This window comes from Coregonus lavaretus, assembly GCF_964263955.1.
Source record: "Coregonus lavaretus genome assembly, chromosome: 29".
Lineage (NCBI taxonomy): Eukaryota > Metazoa > Chordata > Actinopteri > Salmoniformes > Salmonidae > Coregonus > Coregonus lavaretus.
Window position 1 is genome coordinate 9,686,346 of NC_140016.1, and position 24,995 is coordinate 9,711,340.

The following is a 24,995-nucleotide window of genomic DNA, read 5'->3' on the forward strand; positions in this document are numbered from 1 at the left end:
AATCATCTCCCTTCAGTAAATATGCACAGATCTTAAGTATCAGAGGGCTTACGTGGGGTTACTGGGCCCTTCAACTTGGTAGAGATCAGAGTCTTATGCAACAAGAACACATTGTATTTCCAATCAAAACACTTTAATAATATCAGATTTTTAAAGCTATTTCAATAAATTCGATATTTACAGTATTCTCAACCTTATGAAAGTGGGGAAGAGACCCACTGCTGATGACGACTTTCAGAGTTTCATCCTGTGCCAGACAGCCAGACTGCCAGACAGCGTAAAATGTGTCTTAGTGAAATGAAGGGTTGAATATACAGAGATAGTCAGTCTGTTCTTTTTGCTTGAGGACCAAAAGTTGTTTTGATCAAAGTCCCTCGTCCTCCACCTCGTCCTCCTCCTCGTCCTCCATCCTCCTGGCCCGCCGCTCAGCTCCTGCGTCAGTGGCACTTGCAGGACTTGACCACCATGTTGGAGAGCTGCTCTACCTTGGGCGTTCGGCCCATGAAGTAAACGATGGTCAGAGGCTCCAGGTCCTGAGGTACGCAGCACGGAGAGGCAGACGCCTCAGGGTTCAGCTTGTTATATAGCGGCAGGATCTGTGTGTGTGTGTGGTCAAGAGAAAGTACCACATGATATCACATCAAAAACAATGACAAGTACTGAAAACACTACTTAAAGGGATAGTTTACCCAAATTACAAAATGACACAGTGCTTTCCTTTCCATTATATCTTCTAGAATGTCATTGTATGCTGTAGCGTTAAGATTTCCCTTCACTGGAATTAAGGGGCCTAGCCCAAACCATGAAAAACAGCCCCAGACCATTATTCCTCCTCCACCAAACTTTACATTTGGCACTATGCATTCGGGCAGGTAGCATTCTCCTGGCATCCGCCAAACCCAGATTTGTCCGTCGGACTGCTAGATGGTGAAGCGTGATTAATTACTCCAGAGAACGCGTTTCCACTGCTCCAGAGTCCAATGGCGGCGAGCTTTACACCACTCCAGCCGACGCTTGGCATTGCGCATGGTGATCTTAGGCTTGTGTGCGGCTGCTCGGCCATGGAAACTCATTTCATGAAGCTCCCATTTCATGAACAGTTCTTGTGCTGATGTTGCTTCCAGAGGCAGTTTGGAACTTGGTAGCGAGTGTTGCAACCGAGGACAGACGATTTTTACGCGCTTCAGCACTTGTCGGTCCCATTCTGTGAGCTTGTGTGGCCTACCACTTCGCGGTTGCTCCTAGATGTTTCCACTTCACAATAACAGCACTTATAGTTGACCGGGGCAGCTCTAGCAGGTCAGAAATTTGATGAACTGACTTGTTGGAAAGGTGGCATCCTATGACGGTGCCACGTTGAGCTCTTTAGTAAGGCCATTCTACTGCCAATGTTTGTCTATGGAGATTGCATGGCTGTGTGCTCGATTTTATACACCTGTCAGCAATGGGTGTTGCTGAAATAGCCGAATCCACTAATTTGAAGGGGTGTCCACATACTTTTGTATATATAGTGTATATAACTTTCAAAATACAGAAATACAGCCAGTATGATGCTGCGTTTTTCATCATGATGCAAAATGCATCATACCAGCTGTGTTTCTGTATTTTGAAAGTTATACATCTTGAAAACTAGATTGCTGACATGCAAAACATTTTGGGACTATATCAACAATGGACTAATGAAACAAATACCAAAATATAGTTTTTGGGCAGAGTTTTCCTTTAACCATACTGTGAGTGTGTGGCAATAAAGCCACAAGACCTGACTGTGACTGAGGTGATATAACATTCATGCCACTGTAGTGGTTGGGGGTTAACTAACCATGTTGTAGTGGTTGTCAGCGCTCCAAAGGTATGGGCAGCTGCCAGAGCAGAAATTGGCCTTGTATCCCTTCGGCTCATGGATCCACTTCCAGTTCAGGTCCCGGCGGAAGTGGATGTAGAGCGACCGCAGACAGCAGTCCGCGTCTGAGTTCCTAAAACGGGTAGGAGAGATGGAGAGAAACCACTCTCTCATTCTAATCCACACAGGCACAGGATATGTCCTACTTAATCAGTTTCAGGACTATAAGCCTCCGATAGATTCATAACAATACAACAATAATCAATAATGTTGCTATGAACAAATGTGTAGTAATTCTGGATATCAAAGACCAAAATAAATAGAAACCTCTAAGTGTCTTGTATGGTCGTAGATAACATTGTACATTTTTGGCGTCTGGATCTGAGGTGCATACCCTACCTGGAGCAGGTGGTGGTGTCTGCGGTGGCCCTCTTCTTACGGGTCTTCTTGCCCGGGTTTTCTACCCTGTCGCTGGGCAGCAGGGTGAGGATGAGGTGGGGGGTCTTGGTACTAAACTCCACATGGCCCTTAGCCAGCCCTGACCCCGGCCTCCGCACCTGCTGCTGAAGCAGCTCATCATCCAGACCTGGGGAAGGAGGAGGAAGAGAGGGAGAGGAGGAGGAGGAGGAAGAGAGGGAGAGGGGGAGTAGGACATGGAGGAAGAGGTGGAGGAAGAGGGAGAGGGGGAGTAGGACATGGAGGAAAAGGAGGAGGAAGAGGGAGAGGGGGAGTAGGACATGGAGGAGGAGAGGTAGAGGGGGAGTAGGACATGGCGGAGGAGGAGAGGTAGAGGGGGAGTAGGACATGGAGGAGGAGAGGTAGAGGGGGAGTAGGACATGGAGGAGGCGGAGGAGGAGAGGTAGAGGGGGAGTAGGACATGGAGGAGGAGGAGGAGGAGAGGTAGAGGGAGTAGGACATGGAGGAGGCGGAGGAGGAGAGGTAAAGGGGGAGTAGGACATGGCGGAGGAGGAGAGGTAGAGGGGGAGTAGGACATGGAGGAGGCGGAGGAGGAGAGGTAGAGGGGGAGTAGGACATGGAGGAGGAGGAGAGGTAGAGGGGGAGTAGGACATGGAGGAGGCGGAGGAGGAGAGGTAGAGGGGGAGTAGGACATGGAGGAGGAGGAAGAGAGGGAGAGGAGAGGTAGAGGGGGAGTAGGACATGGAGGAGGAGGAGGAGGAGGAGGAGGAAGAGAGGGAGAGGAGGAGGAAGAGGGGGAGTAGGACATGGAGGAGGAGAGGGAGAGGGGGAGTAGGACATGGAGGAGGAGGAGAGGGAGAGGGGGAGTAGGACATGGAGGAAGAGGAGGAGAGGGAGAGGGGGAGTAGGACATGGAGGAAGAGGAGGAGAGGGAGAGGGGGAGTAGGACATGGAGGAAGAGGGGGAGTAGGACATGGAGGAAGAGGGGGAGTAGGACATGGAGGAAAAGGGAATAGGGACAGGGAAGGGAGAGGAAGTGGGGGGAGAGGAGGAGGGAGAGAGGTGGAGGAGGGAGAGAAAGGGTTGGTGTGTTTTCGGAGTGCGTGGGAAAATGTATTGATCTCATGGAGACACATAATGGGAACATTTGTCAGCCAGAATGCTCTGTGTGAGTTGAGAAGCTCAATCATTAATAAAAAAAAGAGCCATGTGTTATGTGTCTACGTTACATAACATAAACAGGTTCTACAACAAGCAGACCAGCGAAGCGCGCCTCCAGCTCCTCGCTCTTATTGAACACGATGCTGTTGGTGGAGGGAACGAAGGTGCAGAACGGACAGTGAACACCCAGCTTCAAACCCAGGTTCCTCTCTGAAAGAGTGATATGGAGGATGAGATGACGGAGTAGGGGTAGAGAGATGGTGAGAGGTGGACAAAGAGAGAGGAGAAAACAGATACAGTATAAACCTCCAAATCATGAGTAGAGTCAAATCTGAAACATTCATCCAATTGACACTTCAAATGTTAACTTTGAAGTTAAGTTTGACACCTTGAATGCTGTTAAGTAGATAAAGGGACATTGAGCCGTGAGATTGGCTTGTCAACTTACCTCTATGAGCCAGCCAGTCCTTCACAGTGTCTGTGACATCCACAGAGAGCCACGCCCCTTTGGTCCGTGGGCGAACTGTTCTGGAGTCGATGTATCTCTGCGAGGGGCCTGTTGGCTCTTCTGGCTTTATCACCTGACAGAGACATAGAGGGAGAACCGGAGAGAAGCATCAGTTCACAACTCCAGCAAACTGTGATACCAGTGAAGTTCTGAGATATTGTAAAAACGAATGAATTGATTCTGACATGGGTTCATGAACTATGTGATATTGTTGTGACCCTTTGTACAGGAAAGTAATATTGTGATACCTAATACAGGTAAGCGATAGTGTAATATGATATACTGTACAGTAGCGGTGAGTGGGTAAAATCACCGGGGTAGCCAATCCAGAAAATAAAACATATTACAACCTATATATTCTTGTTTCTCATGGTCTGAGAGTCCTATAGGTGCCTTTTGGCAAACTAAGTGGGCTGTCGTGCCTTTTACTGAGGAGTGGCTTCCGTCTGGCCACTCTACCATAAAGGCCTGATTGGTGGAGTGCTGCAGAGATGGTTGTCCTTCTGGAAGGTTATCCCATCTCCACAGAGGAACTCTGGAGCTCGGTCAGAGTGACCATCGGGTTCTTGGTCACCTCCCTGACCAAGGCCCTTCTCCCCACATTGCTCAGTTTGGCCGGGCAGCCAGCTCTAGGAAGAGTCTTGGTGGTTCCAAACTTCTTCCATTTAAGAATGATGGAGGGCACTGTGTTCTTGGGGACCTTCAATGCTGCAGAAATGTTTTGGTACCCTTCCCCAGATCTGTGCCTCGACACAATCCTGTCTCGGAGCTCTACGGACAATTCCTTCAACCTCATGGCTTGGTTTTTGCTCTGACATGCACTGCCAACTGTGGGACCTTATATAGACAGGTGTGTGCCTTTCCAAATCATGTCCAATCAATTGAATTTACCACAGGTGGACTCCAATCAAGTTGTAGAAACATCTCGAGTCTCATAGCAAAGGGTCTGAATATTTATGTAAATAAGGTATTATATGTTTTTTTAAATGTAATACATTTGCAAAAAATTCAAAAAACCTGTTTTCGCTTTGTCATTATGGGGTATTGTTTGTAGATTGATGAGGGGAAAAAAACAATTTAATCCATTTTAGAATAAGGCTGTCACAAAACAAAATGTGGAAAAAGTCAAAGGGTCTGAATACTTTCCAAATGCACTGTATGCCTTGCGACCGTGATATATAGGCCTAAGGCCGAGACAATAAGAAGACAGTGGCAGAATAAATTCAACCACACCTTTGTTTCATCACAAAACCAGATAGCAACCTCTGCCCAGTGAAATCCACAAAACATATTTTTTGTAACAGTTACATGACCTACAGCATGGTCAAGCAAGGTAATGTTTTCGACATTTTCGGACTACTAAACAACTATTGATTTAGAACCATGGAGAGTTACCTCAAGTCGCAAAGAAAACAGGAGCTGCCTTCACTATTGCAGCACCATTTCAACTTCAAGATTTCAACATAATCTAAATCACCTATGCTTAGTCTAATACAGTGACAAGTAAGAAAAAAGTAATATAATAAAATAACAATAACGAGGCTATATACAGGGGGTACCGGTAACAAGTCAATGTGCGGGAGTACAGGTTAGTCGAGGTAATTGAGGTAATATGTACATGTAGGTAGGGGTAAAGTGACAATGCATAGATAATAAACAGCGAGTAGCAGTTGCGTAAAAAAGGGGGTCAATGCAAATAGTCCGGGTAGCCATTTGATTAACTGTTTAGCAGTCTTATGGCTTGAGGGTAGAAGCTGTTAAGGAGCCTTTTGGACCTAGACTTGGCGCTCCGGTACCGCTCGCCGTGCAGCAGCAGAGAGAACAGTCTATGGCTTGGGTGGCCACGTAGTCGTGGGTGAACAGGGAGTACAGGAGGGGACTAAGCACGCACCCCTGAGGGGCCCCCGTGTTGAGGATCAGCGTGGCAGATGTGTTGTTGCCTACCCTTACCACCTGAGGGCAGCCCGTCAGGAAGTCAAGGATCAAGTTGCAGATGGAAGTGTTTAGTCCCATTGTCCTTAGCTTAGTGATGAGATTTGAGGGCACTATGGTGTTGAATGCTGAGCTGTAGTCAACAAACAGCATTCTCACGTAGGTGTTCCTTTTGTCCAGGTGGGAAAGGGCAGTGTGGAGTGCAATGGAGATCGTGTCATCTGTGGATCTGTTAGGGTGGTATGCGAATTGTAGTGGGTCTAGGGTTTCTGGGATGATGTTGTTGATGTGAGCCGTGACCAGCCTTTCAAAGCACTTCATGGCTACAGACATGAGTGCTACGGGGCGGTAGTCATTTAGGCAGGTTACCTTGGTGTTCTTGGGCACAGGGACTATGGTGGTCTACTTGAAACATGTAGGTATTACAGACTCGTTCAGGGAGAGGTTGTAAATGTCAGTGAAGACACATGCCAGTTGGTCAGCGCATGCTCTGAGTACGTGTCCTGGTAATCCATCTGGCCCTGCGGCCTTGTGAATGTTGACCTATTTAAAGGTCTTACTCACATCGGATACAGAGAGTGTGATCACACAGTCGTCCGGAACGGCTGGTGCTCTCATGCATGGTTCAGTGTTGCTTGTCTCAAAGCGAGCATAGAAGGCATTTAGCTCATCTGGTGGGCTTGTGTCACTGGGCAGCTCATGGCTGGGTTTCCCTTTGTAATTATTATTATTATTATGTAATCCGTAATAGTTTGCAAGCCCTGCCACATCCGACGAGCGTCAGAGCCGGTGTAGTAGGCCAGTACGGAGATTTAAGTATAAACCACAAGTCCAAATCCATATCTCCATAGATGGGAAATGTAGGAAAGGGATGGACAACACAAAGAGATGCAACAATTGAAGTTTTTTTCTGTCAATAATGATGTTTGGCTTATGAATAGATTGGTCTGAAGCCAAATCCAAACTGGCTTCCCTTGACACTTTTTTTTGTGCTCCATGACCATTCACAGCTGAGCTCACTCAGTTTAACTCAATGCTGATTGGCTATTATTTTATATATTTTTTATCAAGGGAGGCCAAATCCTAGCTGGCTTCCCTTGCATTCAACGCTACGGGCGGCAACAATGTAATAATCTTTTGGACCAGACAGCATCAGATGATTTCTCTGGTGAGATACATTCAGCCTCTTGCGAATTGAAGAACATTTATGAAACACAGAGAGACTAAAGATACATTTGTAAATGCTTTTTTTTGGGTAAATATTTTGGGGAAGCCAGGCTTCCCTTGGCTTCCATGAATACACACCACAGATCCTGTACCTGATAGATCTCTACTCTCTGCTCTGAGGTGCGGGCCTGGGGGTTTGGTGCTCTGTAGATTCTGAACTCAGCTTTGACCAGGGTGCTGGAGTTCCTGTCCACAACACTCACATCGAACCCCACCACTCTGTAATATGGGCTGGGGATTGGAGGGCTCACTGCATCTACAAGAGTGGAGAGGTGTATTAATAAAGATGCAACATATCCTAAATAATGTGTGACACACACACAGTCACGATAGTAATAGAGGTATCTGACAAATGGTAAACAACTTGGCAAGGTGGCTGGAGACCATAACGCATGCATAACAGTAATGTATAAACATTTATTTTCGTAAATCTCTGACATACAAAAAAGAATCATGATGACTGATTTGTGTCTTCTATTAAGTTGATATTGATTAAGGCACCACTCACGTGTGTCCATGCGCTGCTTAAGCATGTCTATGCGCTGAACCTCTTTTGCGTAATAATCCTCCTCGCTGCTCTCCCGTTCGCACGCGGAATCGGACTGACGCGCACGCTCCTTCAGCAGCTCTGTAGTGCTGTTGTAGAGCAGCATCACCTCCGCGGGCACGGCCTCGGGCTGTGGGCTCGGTGCGGGGGGCTCCGGTGTGCTCCGGTAGCGGAGCTTGCTGAGGATCTGGCCGCGGACGGCCTCAATGCGCTTGGATTTCTGATCATCCAGGCTGAATGACTGGCAGGTGGAGAGGCCCTCGGCGGACACGGCCAGCCGGAGCAGCAGTAGCAGGGCGAGGTGGGTGAGCCACATAGTCCGGTGGTCAGATGGATGAAGGGGCTCACTCCGCTCAATATGGAATATTTCAGTCTGTGTCGTGTCCGGTGCAGTTCAATGCGCACTGAGGACCTGTTACCTGTTATCCTGGCGACTGTCTATCAACCCCCAGAAATACAATTTTACAGAAAATGTCCAACGTTTAAAAAAACAAAAAACTAAGTCTAAATAATAGCCAAATAATAGTATAAAACAAATACAGCTAGAATAGAGAAGCTCAGCCCATGGCGTCTAAGCATAAAGTTGGATAACATTATTTCAAGTGTTTATTTGATCATTTTCTCTGAGAGACATTTCTGAGCAAATAGAATAAAAATCACTGTCCATACGTGTTCCTTCAAAAGCCTTAGAACTGAATGCAATAGAGAGATTCCTGATACAATTTTGAGAAAATGTTGAGATGTAAACCAACATGCATGGTTGGCTACTCAAATTCTCACACCACATAAAAGTTAGAATATGATAAAATCCTCTATGTAAGAGGTATTTGTACTACCGATAAAGACAACTCCTCCAGAAAAGTTGAAATATATTATAGAGTTTAAGGTAATCTTTGGTACAATCCCATCCTTAGAAAATGTATCCTCCTCTTGATTCTTCTGATATGGATATCACGTTCCACTAAAGCAAAAAGGTCTGATGCCTTTCTTTCATTCCTTGGCAAGAGAAAAATAATCCAGAGCTGTGGGACAGAACCTTCAGTGTGCAATGCAAGGTGTGTGTGTGTGTGTGTGAGAGAGGAACAGAGTGAGAGAGGGAGGGGGTGAGAGAGAGAGGTTGCATGTGAGAGCTAGCGGGTGGGGGTGCCACCAAAGTGATGGGTGTGTGTCATTAGACATCTCCCTCTATCAATTGAGTACCAACGTACACACACACAGACACACACTGGCAGCCATATTTTTGGAGATTCTCCCCACCACAAAAATGTTTGCACAGGCCTCCCTTCTATCCTCGGGTAAGTATCCTGTTCAAACATATCAAACCACCGTTTCATACCCAGTCCCTATTTAAAAGCAAAAAAGTGATAGATGGAGTTTGCTAATTCCTTGGCTTGTCATATTTGACTGACATGGTCTCATTCGTCTTCCATCTAGTTATTTCCATAACTGTCTCCTAACTGTGTGTCCTACATACAGTTGAAGTCGGAAGTTTACATACACCTTAGCCAAATACATTTAAACTCAGTTTTTCACAATTCCTGACATTTCATCCTTGTAAAAATTCCCTGTCTTAGGTCAGTTAGGATCACCACTTTATGTTAAGAATGTGAAATGTCAGAATAATTGTAAAGAGAATTCTTTATTTCAGCTTTTATTTCTTTCATCACATTACAATACACTCAATTAGTATTTGGTAGCATTGCCTTTAAATTGTTTAACTTGGGTCAAACGTTTCAGGGAGCCTTCCACAAGCTTCGCACAATAAGTTGGGTGAATTTTGGCCCATTCCTCCTGACAGAGCTGGTGTAACTGAGTCAGGTTTGTAGGCCTCCTTGCTCGCACACACTTTTTCAGTTCTACCCACACATTTTCTATAGGATTGAGGTCAGGGCTTTGTGATGGCCACTCCAATACCTTGACTTTGTTGTCCTTAAGCCATTTTGCCACAACTTTGGAAGTTTGCTTGGGATCATTGTCCATTTGGAAGACCCATTTGCGACTAAGCTTTAACTTCCTGACTGATGTCTTGAGATGTTGCTTCAATATATCCACATCATTTTCCTTCCTCATGATGCCATCTATTTTGTGAAGTGCACCAGTCCCTCCTGCAGCAAAGCACCCCCACAGCATGATGCTGCCACCCCCGTGCTTCACGGTTGGGATGGTGTTCATCGGCTTGCAAGCAGCCCCCTTTTTCCTCCAAACATAACGATGGTCTTTATGGCCAAACAGTTCTATTTTTGTTTCATCAGGCCAGAGGACATTTCTCCAAAAAGTACGATCTTTGTCCCCATGTGCAGTTGCAAACCGTACTCTGGCTTTTTTATGGCGGTTTTGGAGCAGTGGCTTCTTCCTTGCTGAGCAGCCTTTCAGGTTATGTCGATATAGGACTCGTTTTACTGTGGATATAGATACTTTTGTACCTGTTTCCTCCAGCATCTTCACAAGGTCCTTTGCTGTTGTTCTGGGATTGATTTACACTTTTCGCACCAAAGTACGTTCATCTCTAGGAGACAGAACGCGTCTCCTTCCTGAGCGGTATGACGGCTGCGTGATCCCATGGTGTTTATACTTGCGTACTATTGTTTGTACAGATAAACGTGGTACCTTCAGGTGTTTGGAAATTGCTCCCAAGGATGAACCAGACTTGTGGAGGTCTACAATTTTTTTTCTGAGGTCTTGGCTGATTTCTTTTGATTTTCCCATGATGTCAAGCAAAGAGGCACTGAGTTTGAAGGTAGGCCTTGAAATACATCCACAGGTACACCTCCAATTGACTCAAATGATGTCAATTAGCTATCAGAAGCTTCTAAAGCCATGACATCATTTTCTGGAATTTTCCAAGCTGTTTAAAGGCACAGTTAACTCAGTGTATGTCAACTTCTGGCCCACTGGAATTGTGATACAGTGAATTCTAAGTGAAATAATCTGTCTGTAAACAATTGCTGGAAAAATGACTTGTGTCATGCACAAAGTACATGTCCTAACCGACTTGCCAAAACTATAGTTTGTTAACAAGAAATTTGTGGAGTGGTTGAAAAACGAGGTTTAATGACTCCAACCTAAGTGTATGTAAACTTCCGACTTCAACTGTACATCTAGGCCATTTGTCCCAGATCTAGTATTTATTGAAATATTTTCATTTTCATAAAGGAGTATCCCAGTTATCCAGTCCCACCCTGTCTCTGTCTTCCTCTCTCCCTCTTCTTGCCAGTCTCATTGTTAATTACAGTTCAGAAGCCGGGAACTGTTCATCTGTCAGAGGAGGCTTTTGTTGCAGCTCTCTCCCCATCCCATTATACTCTTATTATAGTTTCGGCTCCAAAGCTGTAATTGCAGTAAGTAGAAGGGATAGGTACGAGCGAGAGAGAGAGAGAGAGAGATAGGAGAAGAGAAAGAGATAAAGAGACAGAGAGAGAAAGAGAGATGGAGAGGGAGAGAAAGGGAGAATGAGAGAGAGACGCAGTCAGCCCAAAAGCTTGTGGCGGGCAGGCTTTTTTCTCTCCTGGCAAGGTTTCTAAAAATGATAACACTGCATGGGAAGTTTGGGAACACTTTGTTTCAACATGACCGTTAATGCTGTGCCCCAAAGCCTCAGACGGTGTGCCCCCCAAGGCGGCTCAGAGCAAATTTTGCCTACGTGGATCTAGGGTTGTTTGGCAACAGCCAGTGCTTATGACTGTCTGACCTGGGGGTGAATGGATCAAAGGGGCCTAGTGGTTAGTTGTGGTATTGCAATGTGTGGGTAGAAAACAGGCTTCCTCTTTTCCTCAGTCCAAATATAGTCACGGATCGCCACGTCATCTAGCTCTCAGCAGTTCTCCTGACCTGCGACAACAAACTCAAGGATATGGTTTGGTGATTTATCACAGTTTGACATTACCTTTAATTCATGAGTGGATATACTACCGGTATGCATTTTTAACTTGCCTGTAGTTGAGGTCTGTAACGGTATTTATTTATCTGTGTAACTTAATTACAAGGGAAAGTATTTTAGGGTAGCAAGGAAACCAAGGAATGTTACTTTTATTGCAAAAAATAAATAAAACAAAATTAGCTCCCAGATATTGGACAACGTAGAAGCATTCAGACCCGTTCTGTGGTTTTCTGGGGGCAGCAGTGTGTTCACATCCCATTGCCCCATGTACTGTACTATATAACCAATTCAACAGTGTATTTCTTCCTATACAGTCTTAAACAGCAAGCAGTCAACACAATGAACGGTTGGTGTGAGATGGTGGAGAAGGGCGAATGGGGGGTTACTGTATGGATAAGTGGTGTATTTCTCTCTGTACATCTAAGAGCCCATGTTGGGGGTAACGAACCCCCAACCCCCCTCCTCCATGCCTCGTCCTCATCCAGCAGCATGTTGGGGGCCCCTTGGGAGATGGGGAACTCACGGCCAGACTCTGGGCACTCCAGACACCCCTCCTGCACCTCCACCTGGACAGAAGAGAGACCGATACACGTCACATCACCTGTGGTTACTCTCTGTGTGTCTGTGTCAATTAGGGCCAGCACGATACTCGTTAGTATCGTGGCAAGGAAACAAAACACAAAGCGGATTTAAACTTCTTTAGGAAAACAGCCCTAATGTTGGAAACAAACATCATCATGTTGTCATCTAGAGTCACATTTATTTATTTTCCAAGCTATAGCAGACAATATTTTACATACAGCAGGTTTTTAAAGGATGAGAGTTTGGTCTGCTTCCTGTTTTCATTTTTGCCATGGAAAAGATATTGCGATACTGGTATAGTTACAGCCCTAGTGACAATAGGGTTGTAGGTTACACAATGCAGTGTGTTTACATAGGAGAAGAGTGGAAACCTACAATCACATTTTATCAAGCAGAATGAAACAGCCAGAGGGAAACGTGACTGGGACTCTACCTAACCTGACCACTAGATGTCCTCATATTCCCATAGTACTAAAAGCATTATGCATCCTTCTACTCACCAAAATAGGAGTTGATAGAACTATGACTCAAGTAATGAAGAACAATTCATTACTATCAGGTTATTTATGGTGAACATAACCTTCAGCAGAACCCTGTGTACTTTATGCAGGAAGTCTTCATTCTTCTCATAGTCCGTAACCAGCTCTGCAGGTGAGCCCTGAAGATGACCCAGCTGGAGAAAGACCACAGTTAGGAATTAGGATATACTGGAAGACAGTAATATTGCCATACAACCACAACCACAAGAATCAAGACTTAGAATTTTGGTAAAACCTATCTGTATTAGTTAGACCAAAGTATAGTTAGTCTACATGCCATATAGGTTATAAGACTAGTTAACTATTCTACCTCTGTTGGATATAGTAGCTTTAAATGACTTTGCACAGGGGTGTACAGAGCAAATGGAACAAAACAGGAAGGGACCATAGAGAAAGATAGAGGCCTCTAGTGGCCAAAAGGCCGTATTAGCATAGGCAACGCAATTGAGGGCTTCCACCATTTTAATGAAGTCAACTGGGTGGGACTTCCAACTTCATTGGCTGATCCCTCCTGTTGGAGTCATGTCCAACTGGGTCATCAGGAGGGATCAGCCAATTGCAAAGAATACAATTGACTACTTTACAATGGAGATAGCCTCGATGGCGCTGCCCATGCTGTCACCACTGAGGTATAATAAGAACTGGAGACTGCGTCAAAGATGTCTGACTATTGTTTTCAAGGTAATCTACTCATGTTCGCATAAGCCGATTCATGGACAGTCTATATCCGGTTTATAAGGACCAACATTCCATGCGCACTAGCACTCAGTGTGCACAGGGAGCATCGCGAGCAGCGACGACATCATCACGTCATCCAAAAAGATGGCAGACATTGGATGAATATAAAATGTTAATGTCTTCGGCTGTGAGTGATGAAAAAAATAATCTGCCTCAGCGACAATTATTTGAATGATTCAATGGATGTTTTGTGCACAAAGGTGTTAACTAAAGTGTCTTATTAGGAATGTTGAAATCTGACTTCTCTAAGTGGCAATGTATGAAAATTGTTTTTCTGGGCGGGGTGTCAGTTAAACTGCAGTACAGAAGCAAAACTGTAGGAGCAGTCGAAACCGTGCTTCTAGATCTGAACACTGGCCCCTTGGCTGTCACATAAACTATAACGGCACAGATACAAAGATGAGTCCTCTATCTCTCTTCATGGACCTACCTGAATTTGTCCAATAGAAACTCTCGTTTGTGTTTTCCGTTGGGAGTAAACCCTGGTGTGTACACGTTTGTTTGGCATTCCAGACAGTGGTAGTCAGACAGACACTCACCCCATCAGCCGCCTGAACCAGTGCGCTCCAATCCAATTTGGGGATCATTCGATTCACGAAATTGGGATTGAACTCCACCTCACTCACTCACCTCCGTCGCCTGGGATCCTCACAAGCGGGATGAAAAAAACGCATATACACTGAGTATACAAAACATTAAGAGCACCTGCTCTTTCCATGACAAACTGACCAGGTGAAAGCTATGATCCCTTATTGATGACACTTGTTAAATCCACTTCAATTGGTGTATATGAAGTGGAGGAGACAGGTTAAAGAAGGATTTTTAAGTCTTTTATACACAGATTGTGTATGGTAGTAGGTGCCAGGCGCACCGGTTTGTGTCAAAAAACTGCAACGCTGCTGAGTTTTCACGCTCAACAGTTTCCCGGGGGTTGGGCGACATATGACACCTTGCCAGTTGCCACAATTCTGCAAGCTAGTTTTGAGCAGACTTCCTTACCTTTACGAGGGGGGTATCCTTTGGTTACCTCTTTTACGTGAGATGTCAATATGTTGTGCGTCAGTAGATTCATCTTTACAGTCTATGAATGTCGCCTATATAAAAGAAAGTGAGAGAACCAGTAGCTTGGTCAATATATACTGTATTTATCTACAATCATTATGATTCTCTACCGTTCAAACTAAAAAAAAATCGTTTAAATTTGGACGGGAATGTCGATGGTGCAAGTGAATAGTTTCCCCCAAACATCAATCCTAAAACAGGTTCCTAGCAGTACAAACTATTTTAGGAAAGCAGAGGACTGCACCCCCCCCAAAAAAAAATTCTCACAGAAACCGAGAAGTTACGTTTTTTTATATTCATGTTTTATTTTTTTGTATACTCATTGTCTTGGTATTATACAGGTCATTCTTACAGGTATATAGTAAATACAGACCTGTGACCAATAGAACCCATGGGTCACCCTCAAGAAACCACTAACCCACAAACATGCATTACACACACACACTCTCTTACACACACACACCTTAAACTTATTGAACAAAATATAAAAATGTTTTACCCTTTTTCCCCCCCCATCTTAACCCTCCAGACAGATTCCACCAACACTTATTTGAAAATGAATGATAATACTAGTTTAACATAATTTGAAAATACAAATAAAGAATGGAGGAAGGCAACTAATGAGACAAGTCTTATGTTGAGAGGAAGGAACCAGACTGGTGATAAGGTCTAAGGCCCTGAGGGGACCTCTTGCTCTGACAAAAACAACAGTTAACGTACTGCAAGTACAAATCGGATGACCAAGCACTAGCAAGCATTAAACGCAAGCAAAGCCATTTGACGTAGAGAGGAAAGGACATTTCTCTAGTTCGTTCAGTTCATCGTCCAAATTCTCCCATGACTGCATTTAGTTAACACAACCAGGCCCAGGTCATTTTGTCCACTGGTCAAATATGAACAAGTAAGCATACAGAGAGATGAGTAAAGGTTTCAGGAAGGCGATAAAACTAAACACATTGGTTTAAAACCAAAGGAGGAGAGGCCAGGGAACCCAACATTGAACAAGCTTATGGCACAAACAACACTGGGGTGGGGATGTGTGCAGGCTAGGATGGAACAATCCCAGAATTGCGTTTTGAGGTTTTGATTAACTATGACATTCCTCTGTAAGAATCTCAGCTAAGGCCACTATATCATAGTCCTTCAGTCTCCATGACTACAAGAGAGATGGATATTACCATCCAATCCCTGTGGACACTGATTTAGGCTCAATAGAATGATTTCCCGGACTCAGATTAAGCCTACTCCTAAAATGCATGCTCAATTAAGGATCGCCATTCAAACTGCTTTTCAGTCCAGGAATAGGTTTAATCTCAAACTGGGAAACCGGCCCATAGTCTGATTAACAGAAGACTGGGAGAGCTACTGATTAACACGTTCAATCGCACCTACCACTACTAGACACCTTATACTAGACTAGAGCCCTGTATGCCCTTTGTCAGCGTTGACATCTAAACATGAAGACAACCCAGAATGACAGTGATATGTTGACATAGTACTAACGGTAGAGTATCCTCATCATGTACGTACTGCTGCAAGGAGAATGAACAGAACTGAGCTCTATTTGATTGCATCGAAGAAAGAAATAAAAAACATTTGTATCTTGATCCATATGGAGCCCCATAAAATACTGGGTGTCAAACACTCCGCAGTAGTTAGTTTTGTTGCATTAAAACTCACTCTTTCACGTTTTCACACATTAACTCCCTTCATCTATTCACACACTTAACAATTTCACTCCCATATCTTTAACCTTTAATCCCCCCCCCCAAGAATCATCACTCTTGGCCTTCTTCGGAGCGCCATTTTAAGAAGTCCTCCTTCCGTGCATCTGGCTTGATCTGGTTCCGCATGCCCCCAAGTAGGTTGGATGTTGCCTCAGAGGCCACTATTAGGGGACGGACCACAGTGGGCGGGATCTGCCGCAGGACTCCGCCCACAGCACCAGGCAGACCTTTCTGCTCATGCCCGCGAGTCGCCACGTCACATAGCGTCTGAGCTGTGTCCATCATGCCCTAGGAAACAGACAGACAACAGAGGGGTGAGTGAGAGAAGTTTGTGTGTTCAAATGAAAGAAAGTGCTAGGCCTTTTGTTGTTGCTATTATTCTAAAATGGTTGCCTTAAATTAACATTTATTGATTGATTTGTTGATCAGTAGAACACGTACTTCTCTGATGGTGTCATAGGCCTTAGCCACGCCCTCTCTGAGGTCGGCAGGCTGGTGGGCGCGGCGGGGCCGGTTGGAGGGCGGTCGGCCCTCTGTGATGTAACGGTTCAGGGGGGGCGTTGGGGACAGGATGTCGTACACCGTCTCTGCTGTGGCCTAGAGGAGAAACAGCAGGAATATTACAACACTTCAGGAGAGTGAGGCACATCATAGTAATGGAGGAATCTGTATTACTGGTCCCAGTGGCTTCTACCCATACGGTTGCTACTAGTCTTTCAGTTCTTTCCTACATGGTTTAGGTATGCTAACCCTTTGGCCACAATCTAGGGCAGGGTTCTTCAATTCCGGTCCTGGAGGGCCGAAACACTTCTGTTTTTTATTTCTACCTGGTAGTTAATTGCACTCACCTGGTGTCCCAGGTCTGAATTAGCCCCTGATTAGAAGGAGAGGATGAAAAACAGAGCTGTTTTGGCCCTCCAGGACCGGAATTGAAGAACCCTGATCTAGGACATGTGACTGTAAGGTTAGTGGTATTAACATGTGTGGTACATGGGATGCATTGTTTCAACCTATGTCTATGTGAGCTGCTTGTATGATTGGTATTCTACCGCTGTGTGACTTACAGACCGTCTGTATCCAGCTGATCTGTCTGTGGTTAGAGGTCAGAGGTCAGTAGTACCTGTATGGCCTGCACCAGTCGGTTGCTGAGCTCCAGAGCAGCAGAGGCAGTGGAGGTACCGAAGGACGCGGCCCCCCGCTGGAGACCCCGGATAATGCGGCCGTCCCGCCTGTACTGCTCTATGGGCATCCAGAACAAGTCCCTCACTCCATGGACTAGAGAGAGAGAAAGTTACACACAAAAAAACTAATGAGATCAACACTAAATGAGGTTGTGAGAGTATGCTAGCTATAACCATACTGCAAAAGAACAATTATATTACTATGGTTATAACTCAGGAACTACTAAAAGGGACAATAGCAAAAAAGCCAAGAAACAAAGATCACCAAACAAGTGACGTCACTTCCTGTACTTACACAGCTGAACTACAGAGTGCATGGGGCCTAGACCTCCCAGAATGCCCGGCAGCTGGTTCTTCCTGATGTCTGTCAGCCACTCAGTGACAGCGTACTGAATCACCTTATCTACTCCTAGAAGTCTGGGAGGAAGAGATATTAGAGAAAAGCGTTACGAAAAAGACACTTGCTTCAGACTACAGAGAAACCCCACAGAGTTAGTGTTGTTGTACCCGTGTCGGCAGCAGAGTCTCTTCAGCTTCAGCTCAGAGCAATTCAGCTGGGCCAGACCAATCAGAATCCCTGCAAACGTCCCCTAGGAAACAATCACAAAGAAAATGTCAAGTGTGTGACATAACAAAAATATAACCACAGAGATGAGTTCACTGACAAAGCATTGCAGTTAAAATGTTCTTTGTCCTTTCACCTGCTCAATGACCACATGCTTGCCCTGGTAGTCCAGCCAGATGGGAACTTCAGAGGTGAAACGGAACTCCCTTAGAAAGAGAAGGAAAGACAACGTAGAAATAATTTCCACACATTCAAAATAGACTGTTGATTTACTCTTTGGGAGGATGAAGTTAATTACCGGAAGTAGATTGGCTGATCAGTGGAAGAGGTGGAGCCAGCGGATGAGGAGCTCTGCTCGCTATAGGTGGTTTCTACAGAAGCGGTGAGGTCAGGACCCAGACCAGCAGTGGTCTCAGCGCCACTGACCCCATCCTCAGCGGGCTTCTGGGAAGGGTCTGTCTTCACTGTGAGAGGACAGAGAGAAAAGAGAATATTATGAAAACAGGAGAAAGTATCAAGTGGGTGAGGAGATGATACATGATACAGAGCACCATGTATGCTATGTATGATTTCTTTCCTGATCCATGTGACCGGAGCCAGAAAAAACCCCCAGGCCCTACTTATTATGTAGAGTACAGAGAACACAGTGAAGGTGCTCACCCTCAGCTGCAGGGTCCACAGGCAGGTAGGGGTTAACTCCAGCAGCCAGACTACTGAAGAAATCCTTCAGGAAGAACAAGGCATCCTGGTCGATGTTGAGTCGGAGGGGCAGGAGGCTGACTCTTAAACAACACTCTGGACCACCCAGACCAGAGTCTGGACACACCTGCAGGGCCTTCACTGTTAACTGGGAGACACAGACATGGACAATATATTAGACAGGATTACAACAAACCAATATCATAGAAAACGTTATAATTCCCCTGGAAATGAGAATCATTAATAAGAACAGACTTTCACAATGAAAATAAATTATGATAAATGGCTATAAAAAGCCCCTCTCACCATGTTGGAGTGTGCTCTGCGGGGCATGCTCTCGCTGGTATACAGGTAGAGGAACTTGTTAAGCTGGGACGAGGCCAGGCGGTCGCGTACCTCCAGCTCCTGAACAATGAACACCTGGCGGGACAGAGGCTGCTCCCCCACCACCCCCACCTCAGGCCCCTCTCCGTCCTGACCCGGCCCAGCCGCAGACGCCACCACCGGGTAGGACTCGTGCTGGAAGCTCACCTGGAACAGGAATGACACAATTAACTCATGGTTGTAAACACATAGTACCGGTTATGTAGCTTTTTGCTGTCTCCACATTAACAAAAGGACTGGTTGACATTTATGCTACACTCGAACTGAACATATCCTTATGATGGGGGAAAAATGAATTAGCTTTCTAGTTTGTACGGAGAAAATAATCAAAGGCAAACAATATCTTTAGAGTACTGTAAGGACACTTCTTCCATTTAGGAATGATGGAGGCCACTGTGTTCTTGGGAACCTTCAATGCTGCAGACATTTTTTAGTACCCTTCACCAGATCTGTGCCTCGACACAATCCTGTCTCGGAGCTCTACGGACAATTATTTCGACCTCATGGCTTGGTTTTTACTCTGACATGCACTGTCAACTGTGTGACTTTATATAGACAGGTGTGTGCCTTTCCAAATAATGTCCAATCAATTGAATTGACCACAGGGGGACTCCAATCAAGTTGTAGAAACATCTCAAGGATGATCAATGGAAACAGGATGCACTTGAGCTCAATTTCAAGTCTCATAGCAAAGGGTCTGAATACTTATGTAAATAAGGTATTTCCGTTTTTAATTTTTTATAAATTTGCAATGAAATCTAAAAACCTGTTTTCGCTTTGTCATTATGGGGTATTGTGTGTAGGTTGATGAGGGGAAAAATAATAGGATGCCACCTTTCCAACAAGTCAGTTCATCAAATTCCAGCCCTGCCCCGGTCAACTGTAACTGCTGTTAATGTGAAGTGGAAACGTCTAGAAGCAACAACGGCTCAGCCGTGAAGTGGTAGGCCACACAAGCTCACAGAACGTGACCGCTGTGTGCTGAAGCGCGTAAAAATAATCTGTCCTCGGTTGCAACACTCACTACCGAGTTCCAAACTGCCTCTGGAAGCAACGTCTGCACAACAACTGTTCGTCAGGAGCTTCATGAAATGGGTGTCCATGTACGAGCAGCCGCACACAAGCCTAAGATCACCATGCACAATGCCAAGCGTTGGCTGGAGTGGTGTAAAGCTCGCTGCCATTGGACTCTGGAGCAGTGGAAATGCATTCTCTGGAGTGATGAATCACGCTTCACCATCTGGCAGTCCGACGGACGAATCTGGGAACGCTACCTGCCCAAATGCATTGTGCCACCTGTAAAGTTTGGTGGAGGAGGAATAATGGTCTGGGGCTGTTTTTCTAGGCCCCTTAGTTCTAGTGAAGGGAAATCTTAACGCTACAGCATTTGATGAACTGACATTCTAGACGATTCTGTGCTTCCAACTTTGTGGCAACTGTTTGGGGAAGGCCCTTTCCTGTTTGAGCATGACAATGCCCCCGTGCACAAAGCGAGGTCCATACAGAAATCTTTTGTCGAGATCGGTATTTCAAGAACTTGACTGGCCTGCACAGAGGCCTGACCTCAACCCCAACAAACACCATTGGGATTAATTGTAACACCGACTGCGAGCCAGACCTAATTGCCCAACATCAGTGCCCGACCTCACTAATGCTCTTGTGGCTGAATGGAAGCAAGTCCCCGCAGCAATGTTCCAACATCTAGTGGAAAGCCTTCCCAGAAGAGTGTAGGCTGTTATAGCAGCAAAGGGGGGACCAACTCCATATTAATGCCCATGATTTTGGAATGAAATGTTCGATGAGCAGGTGTCCCATACTTTTGGTCATGTAGTGTATATACACTCTACCTACCTTGGTGAGCTGGATCTCCATGAGCAAGTTGTGTTGACGCCCGCCGCCTCCAGCCCAGCGCCACGAGTTCTGAGGCCGGGACGGAGCAGCGGAGCGGGACGGGGACCCACGCATCCCAGAGGGGGCAGAGCGACCCCTAGAGAAAGAGGGGGAGGGAAAGAGAGAGAGGGAGAAAGGAGCTTTATGATCAGTAAGAGAGAAATCTTCCAAATTCAAGTGCCTGTTGCTGGGTTGTGTGTACATTTGTGTATATGGACCTGTTTCCATGCTGCGTGTGTGTAGACATGGCCTTGCCCCCAAAGTCTCTCCCTCCGTACAGATGCCAGACGACAGACACCTCTCGTAGCACCACCCTGCTCTGGGGGACAGGGAAGCAGCTGGGGGCCCGCAGCAGGTCAGAGCTGCCCCGCGGCCGGGAGAAGTGGCCCTCCCTCACCCTGATAGGACCCTCAGCTAGCACCGTCACTAGGGGCTCCCCATCTCTGGGCTGGGGAGGGGGTGAATTAATGAACATGGGACACCAGAATAGGTTTAGTACTTAATGTCACATAATCAAATTCCATGTGAACTACGACTAATCGGCGAGTAATAGGACCTGAGCTTAATTTCGAGTCTCATAGCAAAGGGTCTGAATACTTATGTAAATAATTTGCTCAAAATTTCTAAAAACCTGTTTTTGCTTTGTCATTGTGGGGTATTGTGTGTAGATTGCTGAGGATTTGTATTTATTTAATCCATTTTAGAATAAGGCTGTAATGTAACAAAATGTGGAAAAAGTAAAGGGGTCTGAATACTTTCCGAAGGCACTGTATATATAGAGAGAGTATATAGAGAGAGTATAGAGCGAGAGAGAGAGTATAGAGGGAGCGAGAGAGTGAGTATAGAGGGAGCGAGAGTATAGAGGGAGAGTATAGCGAGAGAGTATATATATAGAGAGAGAGAATAGAGAGAGAGTATAGAGAGAGCGAGCATAGAGGGAGAGAGAGAGAGCATAGAGGGAGAGAGAGAGAGCATAGAGGGAGAGAGAGAGAGCATAGAGGGAGGGAGAGTATAGAGGGAGACAGAGTATATATATATATATATATATATATATATATATATATATATATATATATATATATATATATATATATATATGAGAGAGAGTAGAGGGAGAGAGAGTATAGAGGGAGAGAGAGTATAGAGGGAGAGAGAGTATAGCGGGAGAGAGAGTATAGCGGGAGAGAGAGTAGAGAAAGAGTATTATATATATACACAGTGGGGGAAAAAAGTATTTAGTCAGCCACCAATTGTGCAAGTTCTCCCACTTAAAAAGATGAGAGGCCTGTAATTTTCATCATAGGTACACGTCAACTATGACAGACAAAATGAGATTTTTTTTCTCCAGAAAATCACATTGTAGGATTTTTAATGAATCTATTTGTAAATTATGGTGGAAAATAAGTATTTGGTCAATAACAAAAGTTTCTCAATACTTTGTTATATACCCTTTGTTGGCAATGACACAGGTCAAACGTTTTCTGTAAGTCTTCACAAGGTTTTCACACACTGTTGCTGGTATTTTGGCCCATTCCTCCATGCAGATCTCCTCTAGAGCAGTGATGTTTTGGGGCTGTCGCTGGGCAACACGGACTTTCAACTCCCTCCAAAGATTTTCTATGGGGTTGAGATCTGGAGACTGGCTAGGCCACTCCAGGACCTTGAAATGCTTCTTACGAAGCCACTCCTTCGTTGCCCGGGCGGTGTGTTTGGGATCATTGTCATGCTGAAAGACCCAGCCCCGTTTCATCTTCAATGCCCTTGCTGATGGAAGGAGATTTTCACTCAAAATCTCACGATACATGGCCCCATTCATTCTTTCCTTTACACGGATCAGTCGTCCTGGTCCCTTTGCAGAAAAACAGCCCCAAAGCATGATGTTTCCACCCCCATGCTTCACAGTCGGTATGGTGTTCTTTGGATGCAACTCAGCATTCTTTGTCCTCCAAACACAACGAGTTGAGTTTTTACCAAAAAGTTCTATTTTGGTTTCATCTGACCATATGACATTCTCCCAATCCTCTTCTGGATCATCCAAATGCACTCTAGCAAACTTCAGACGGGCCTGGACATGTACTGGCTTAAGCAGGGGGACACGTCTGGCACTGCAGGATTTGAGTCCCTGGCGGCGTAGTGTGTTACTGATGGTAGGCTTTGTTACTTTGGTCCCAGCTCTCTGCAGGTCATTCACTAGGTCCCCCCGTGTGGTTCTGGGATTTTTGCTCACCGTTCTTGTGATCATTTTGACCCCACGGGGTGAGATCTTGCGTGGAGCCCCAGATCGAGGGAGATTATCAGTGGTCTTGTATGTCTTCCATTTCCTAATAATTGCTCCCACAGTTGATTTCTTCAAACCAAGCTGCTTACCTATTGCAGATTCAGTCTTCCCAGCCTGGTGTAGGTCTACAATTTTGTTTCTGGTGTCCTTTGACAGCTCTTTGGTCTTGGCCATAGTGGAGTTTGGAGTGTGACTGTTTGAAGTTGTGGACAGGTGTCTTTTATACTGATAACAAGTTCAAACAGGTGCCATTAATACAGGTAATGAGTGGAGGACAGAGGAGCCTCTTAAAGAAGAAGTTACAGGTCTGTGAGAGCCAGAAATCTTGTTTGTTTGTAGGTGACCAAATACTTATTTTCCACCATAATTTGCAAATAAATTCATTAAAAATCCTACAATGTGATTTTCTGGATTTCTTTTTCTCAATTTGTCTGTCATAGTTGACGTGTACCTATGATGAAAATGACAGGCCTCTCATCTTTTTAAGTGGGAGAACTTGCACAATTGGTGGCTGACTAAATACTTTTTTCCCCCACTGTGTATATATACACATACAACTGTTCAAAAGTTTGGGGTCACTTAGAAATGTCCTTGTTTTCGAAAGAAAAGCAATTTTTTTGTCCATTAAAATAACATCAAATTGATCAGAAATACAGTGTAGACGTTGTTAATGTTGTAAATGGCTATTGTAGCTGGAAACTACTGATTTTTAATGGAATATCTACATAGGCGTACAGAGGCCCATTATCAGCAACCATCAGTCCTGTGTTCCAATGGCACGTTGTGTTTGCTAATCCAAGTTTATCATTTTAAAAGGCTAATTGATCATTAGAAAACCCCTTAGCAATTATGTTAGCACAGCTGAAAACTGTTGTGCTGATTAAAGAAGCAATAAAACTGGCCTTCTTGAGACTAGTTGAGTATCTGGAGCATCAACAATTGTGGGTTCGATTACAGGCTCAAAATGGCCAGAAACAAATAACTTTCTTCTGAAACTCGTCAGTCTATTCTTGTTCTGGGAAATGAAGGCTATTCCATGCGAGAAATTGCCAAGAAACTGAAGATCTCGTACAACGCTGCGTACTACTCCCTTCACAGAACAGCGCAAACTGTCTCTAACAAGAATAGAAAGAGGAATGGGAGGCCCCGGTGCACAACTGAGCAAGAGGACAAATACATTAGTGTCTAGTTTGAGAAACAGGTGCCTCACAGGTCCTCAACTGGCAGCCTCATTAAATAGTACCCGCAAAACACCAGACTCAACGTCAACAGTGAAGAGGCGACTCCGGGATGCTGACCTTCTAGGCAGAGCTGCAAATAAAAAGCCAGAATTGCTGAACAGTAGTGTATATATAAAGAGAGTATAGAGAGGGAGAGAGTATAGAGTATAGAAGGAGAGAGAGAGTAGAGAGAGTATAGCGGGAGAGAGACTACAGAGGGAGAGTACAGAGGGAGAGTAGAGAGAGAGTATAAAGGGAGAGTAGAGAGAGTATAGCAGGAGAGAGAGTATAGAGGGAGAGTAGAGAGAGAGAGAATGAAATAGAGAACAGAGACTCACAGGTATACCCATCCCAGGAGCCTCTAGGATACAGAAGTCCTCATTGTCCTCTGAACCCTCAGAGCCCTCCTCTGACATCATATCCATCTGCACCTCAGTGGCTGTCACCACCAGTTTGTCAAGCTCTGACTCCTCCCCCTCAATGACAACTGGTGGGCGGAGCTTACGGGCCTCCCCAGGAAACAGGTAGACAGAGACAGGTGAGCCCCGCGGGACTGTGGGAGATCCTGGACATAGAAATGTTAATTTAGAAGTAATATGCATTAGAAATAGGAAATAC

General features: G+C 45.1%; 2 protein-coding genes and 1 pseudogene across 3 annotated transcripts in view; all 3 read right to left on the minus strand.

Moving 5' to 3' along the window:
- Window positions 1-437: 437 nt before the first annotated feature.
- Window positions 438-7,951, minus strand: LOC311105335 (transforming growth factor beta-2 proprotein-like; the record flags this gene model as incomplete). The annotated part of the gene is made up of 7 exons (XM_084147454.1): window positions 438-596; window positions 1,823-1,976; window positions 2,243-2,429; window positions 3,521-3,631; window positions 3,870-4,002; window positions 7,181-7,344; window positions 7,597-7,951. 7 exons carry the CDS (start codon window positions 7,949-7,951, stop codon window positions 438-440), a joined length of 1,263 nt encoding a protein of 420 aa, XP_084003580.1.
- Window positions 7,952-11,439: 3,488 nt separating this feature from the next.
- On the minus strand, window positions 11,440-14,443 carry LOC311105010 (multifunctional methyltransferase subunit TRM112-like protein; annotated as a pseudogene). The gene is made up of 5 exons: window positions 14,371-14,443; window positions 13,911-14,010; window positions 12,675-12,767; window positions 11,983-12,078; window positions 11,440-11,463 (listed from the first exon to the last, which is right to left on the minus strand). The product of its transcript is annotated as a multifunctional methyltransferase subunit TRM112-like protein (transcript).
- A 270-nt stretch (window positions 14,444-14,713) lies between these two features.
- The window catches only part of LOC311105325 (autophagy-related protein 2 homolog A-like), a 36,927-nt gene continuing 26,645 nt past the window's right edge, over window positions 14,714-24,995 (minus strand). The window contains exons 29-40 of the mRNA XM_084147441.1: window positions 24,716-24,942; window positions 21,098-21,327; window positions 20,841-20,976; window positions 18,912-19,136; window positions 18,567-18,753; window positions 18,205-18,370; window positions 18,043-18,112; window positions 17,849-17,931; window positions 17,637-17,758; window positions 17,281-17,435; window positions 16,602-16,757; window positions 14,714-16,448 (exon numbers count right to left, since the gene is read on the minus strand). Of these exons, the coding sequence (XP_084003567.1) occupies window positions 16,212-16,448; window positions 16,602-16,757; window positions 17,281-17,435; window positions 17,637-17,758; window positions 17,849-17,931; window positions 18,043-18,112; window positions 18,205-18,370; window positions 18,567-18,753; window positions 18,912-19,136; window positions 20,841-20,976; window positions 21,098-21,327; window positions 24,716-24,942 (1,994 nt within the window). The 3' untranslated portion in view covers window positions 14,714-16,211. The remainder of the gene's footprint in view (window positions 16,449-16,601; window positions 16,758-17,280; window positions 17,436-17,636; window positions 17,759-17,848; window positions 17,932-18,042; window positions 18,113-18,204; window positions 18,371-18,566; window positions 18,754-18,911; window positions 19,137-20,840; window positions 20,977-21,097; window positions 21,328-24,715; window positions 24,943-24,995) is intronic.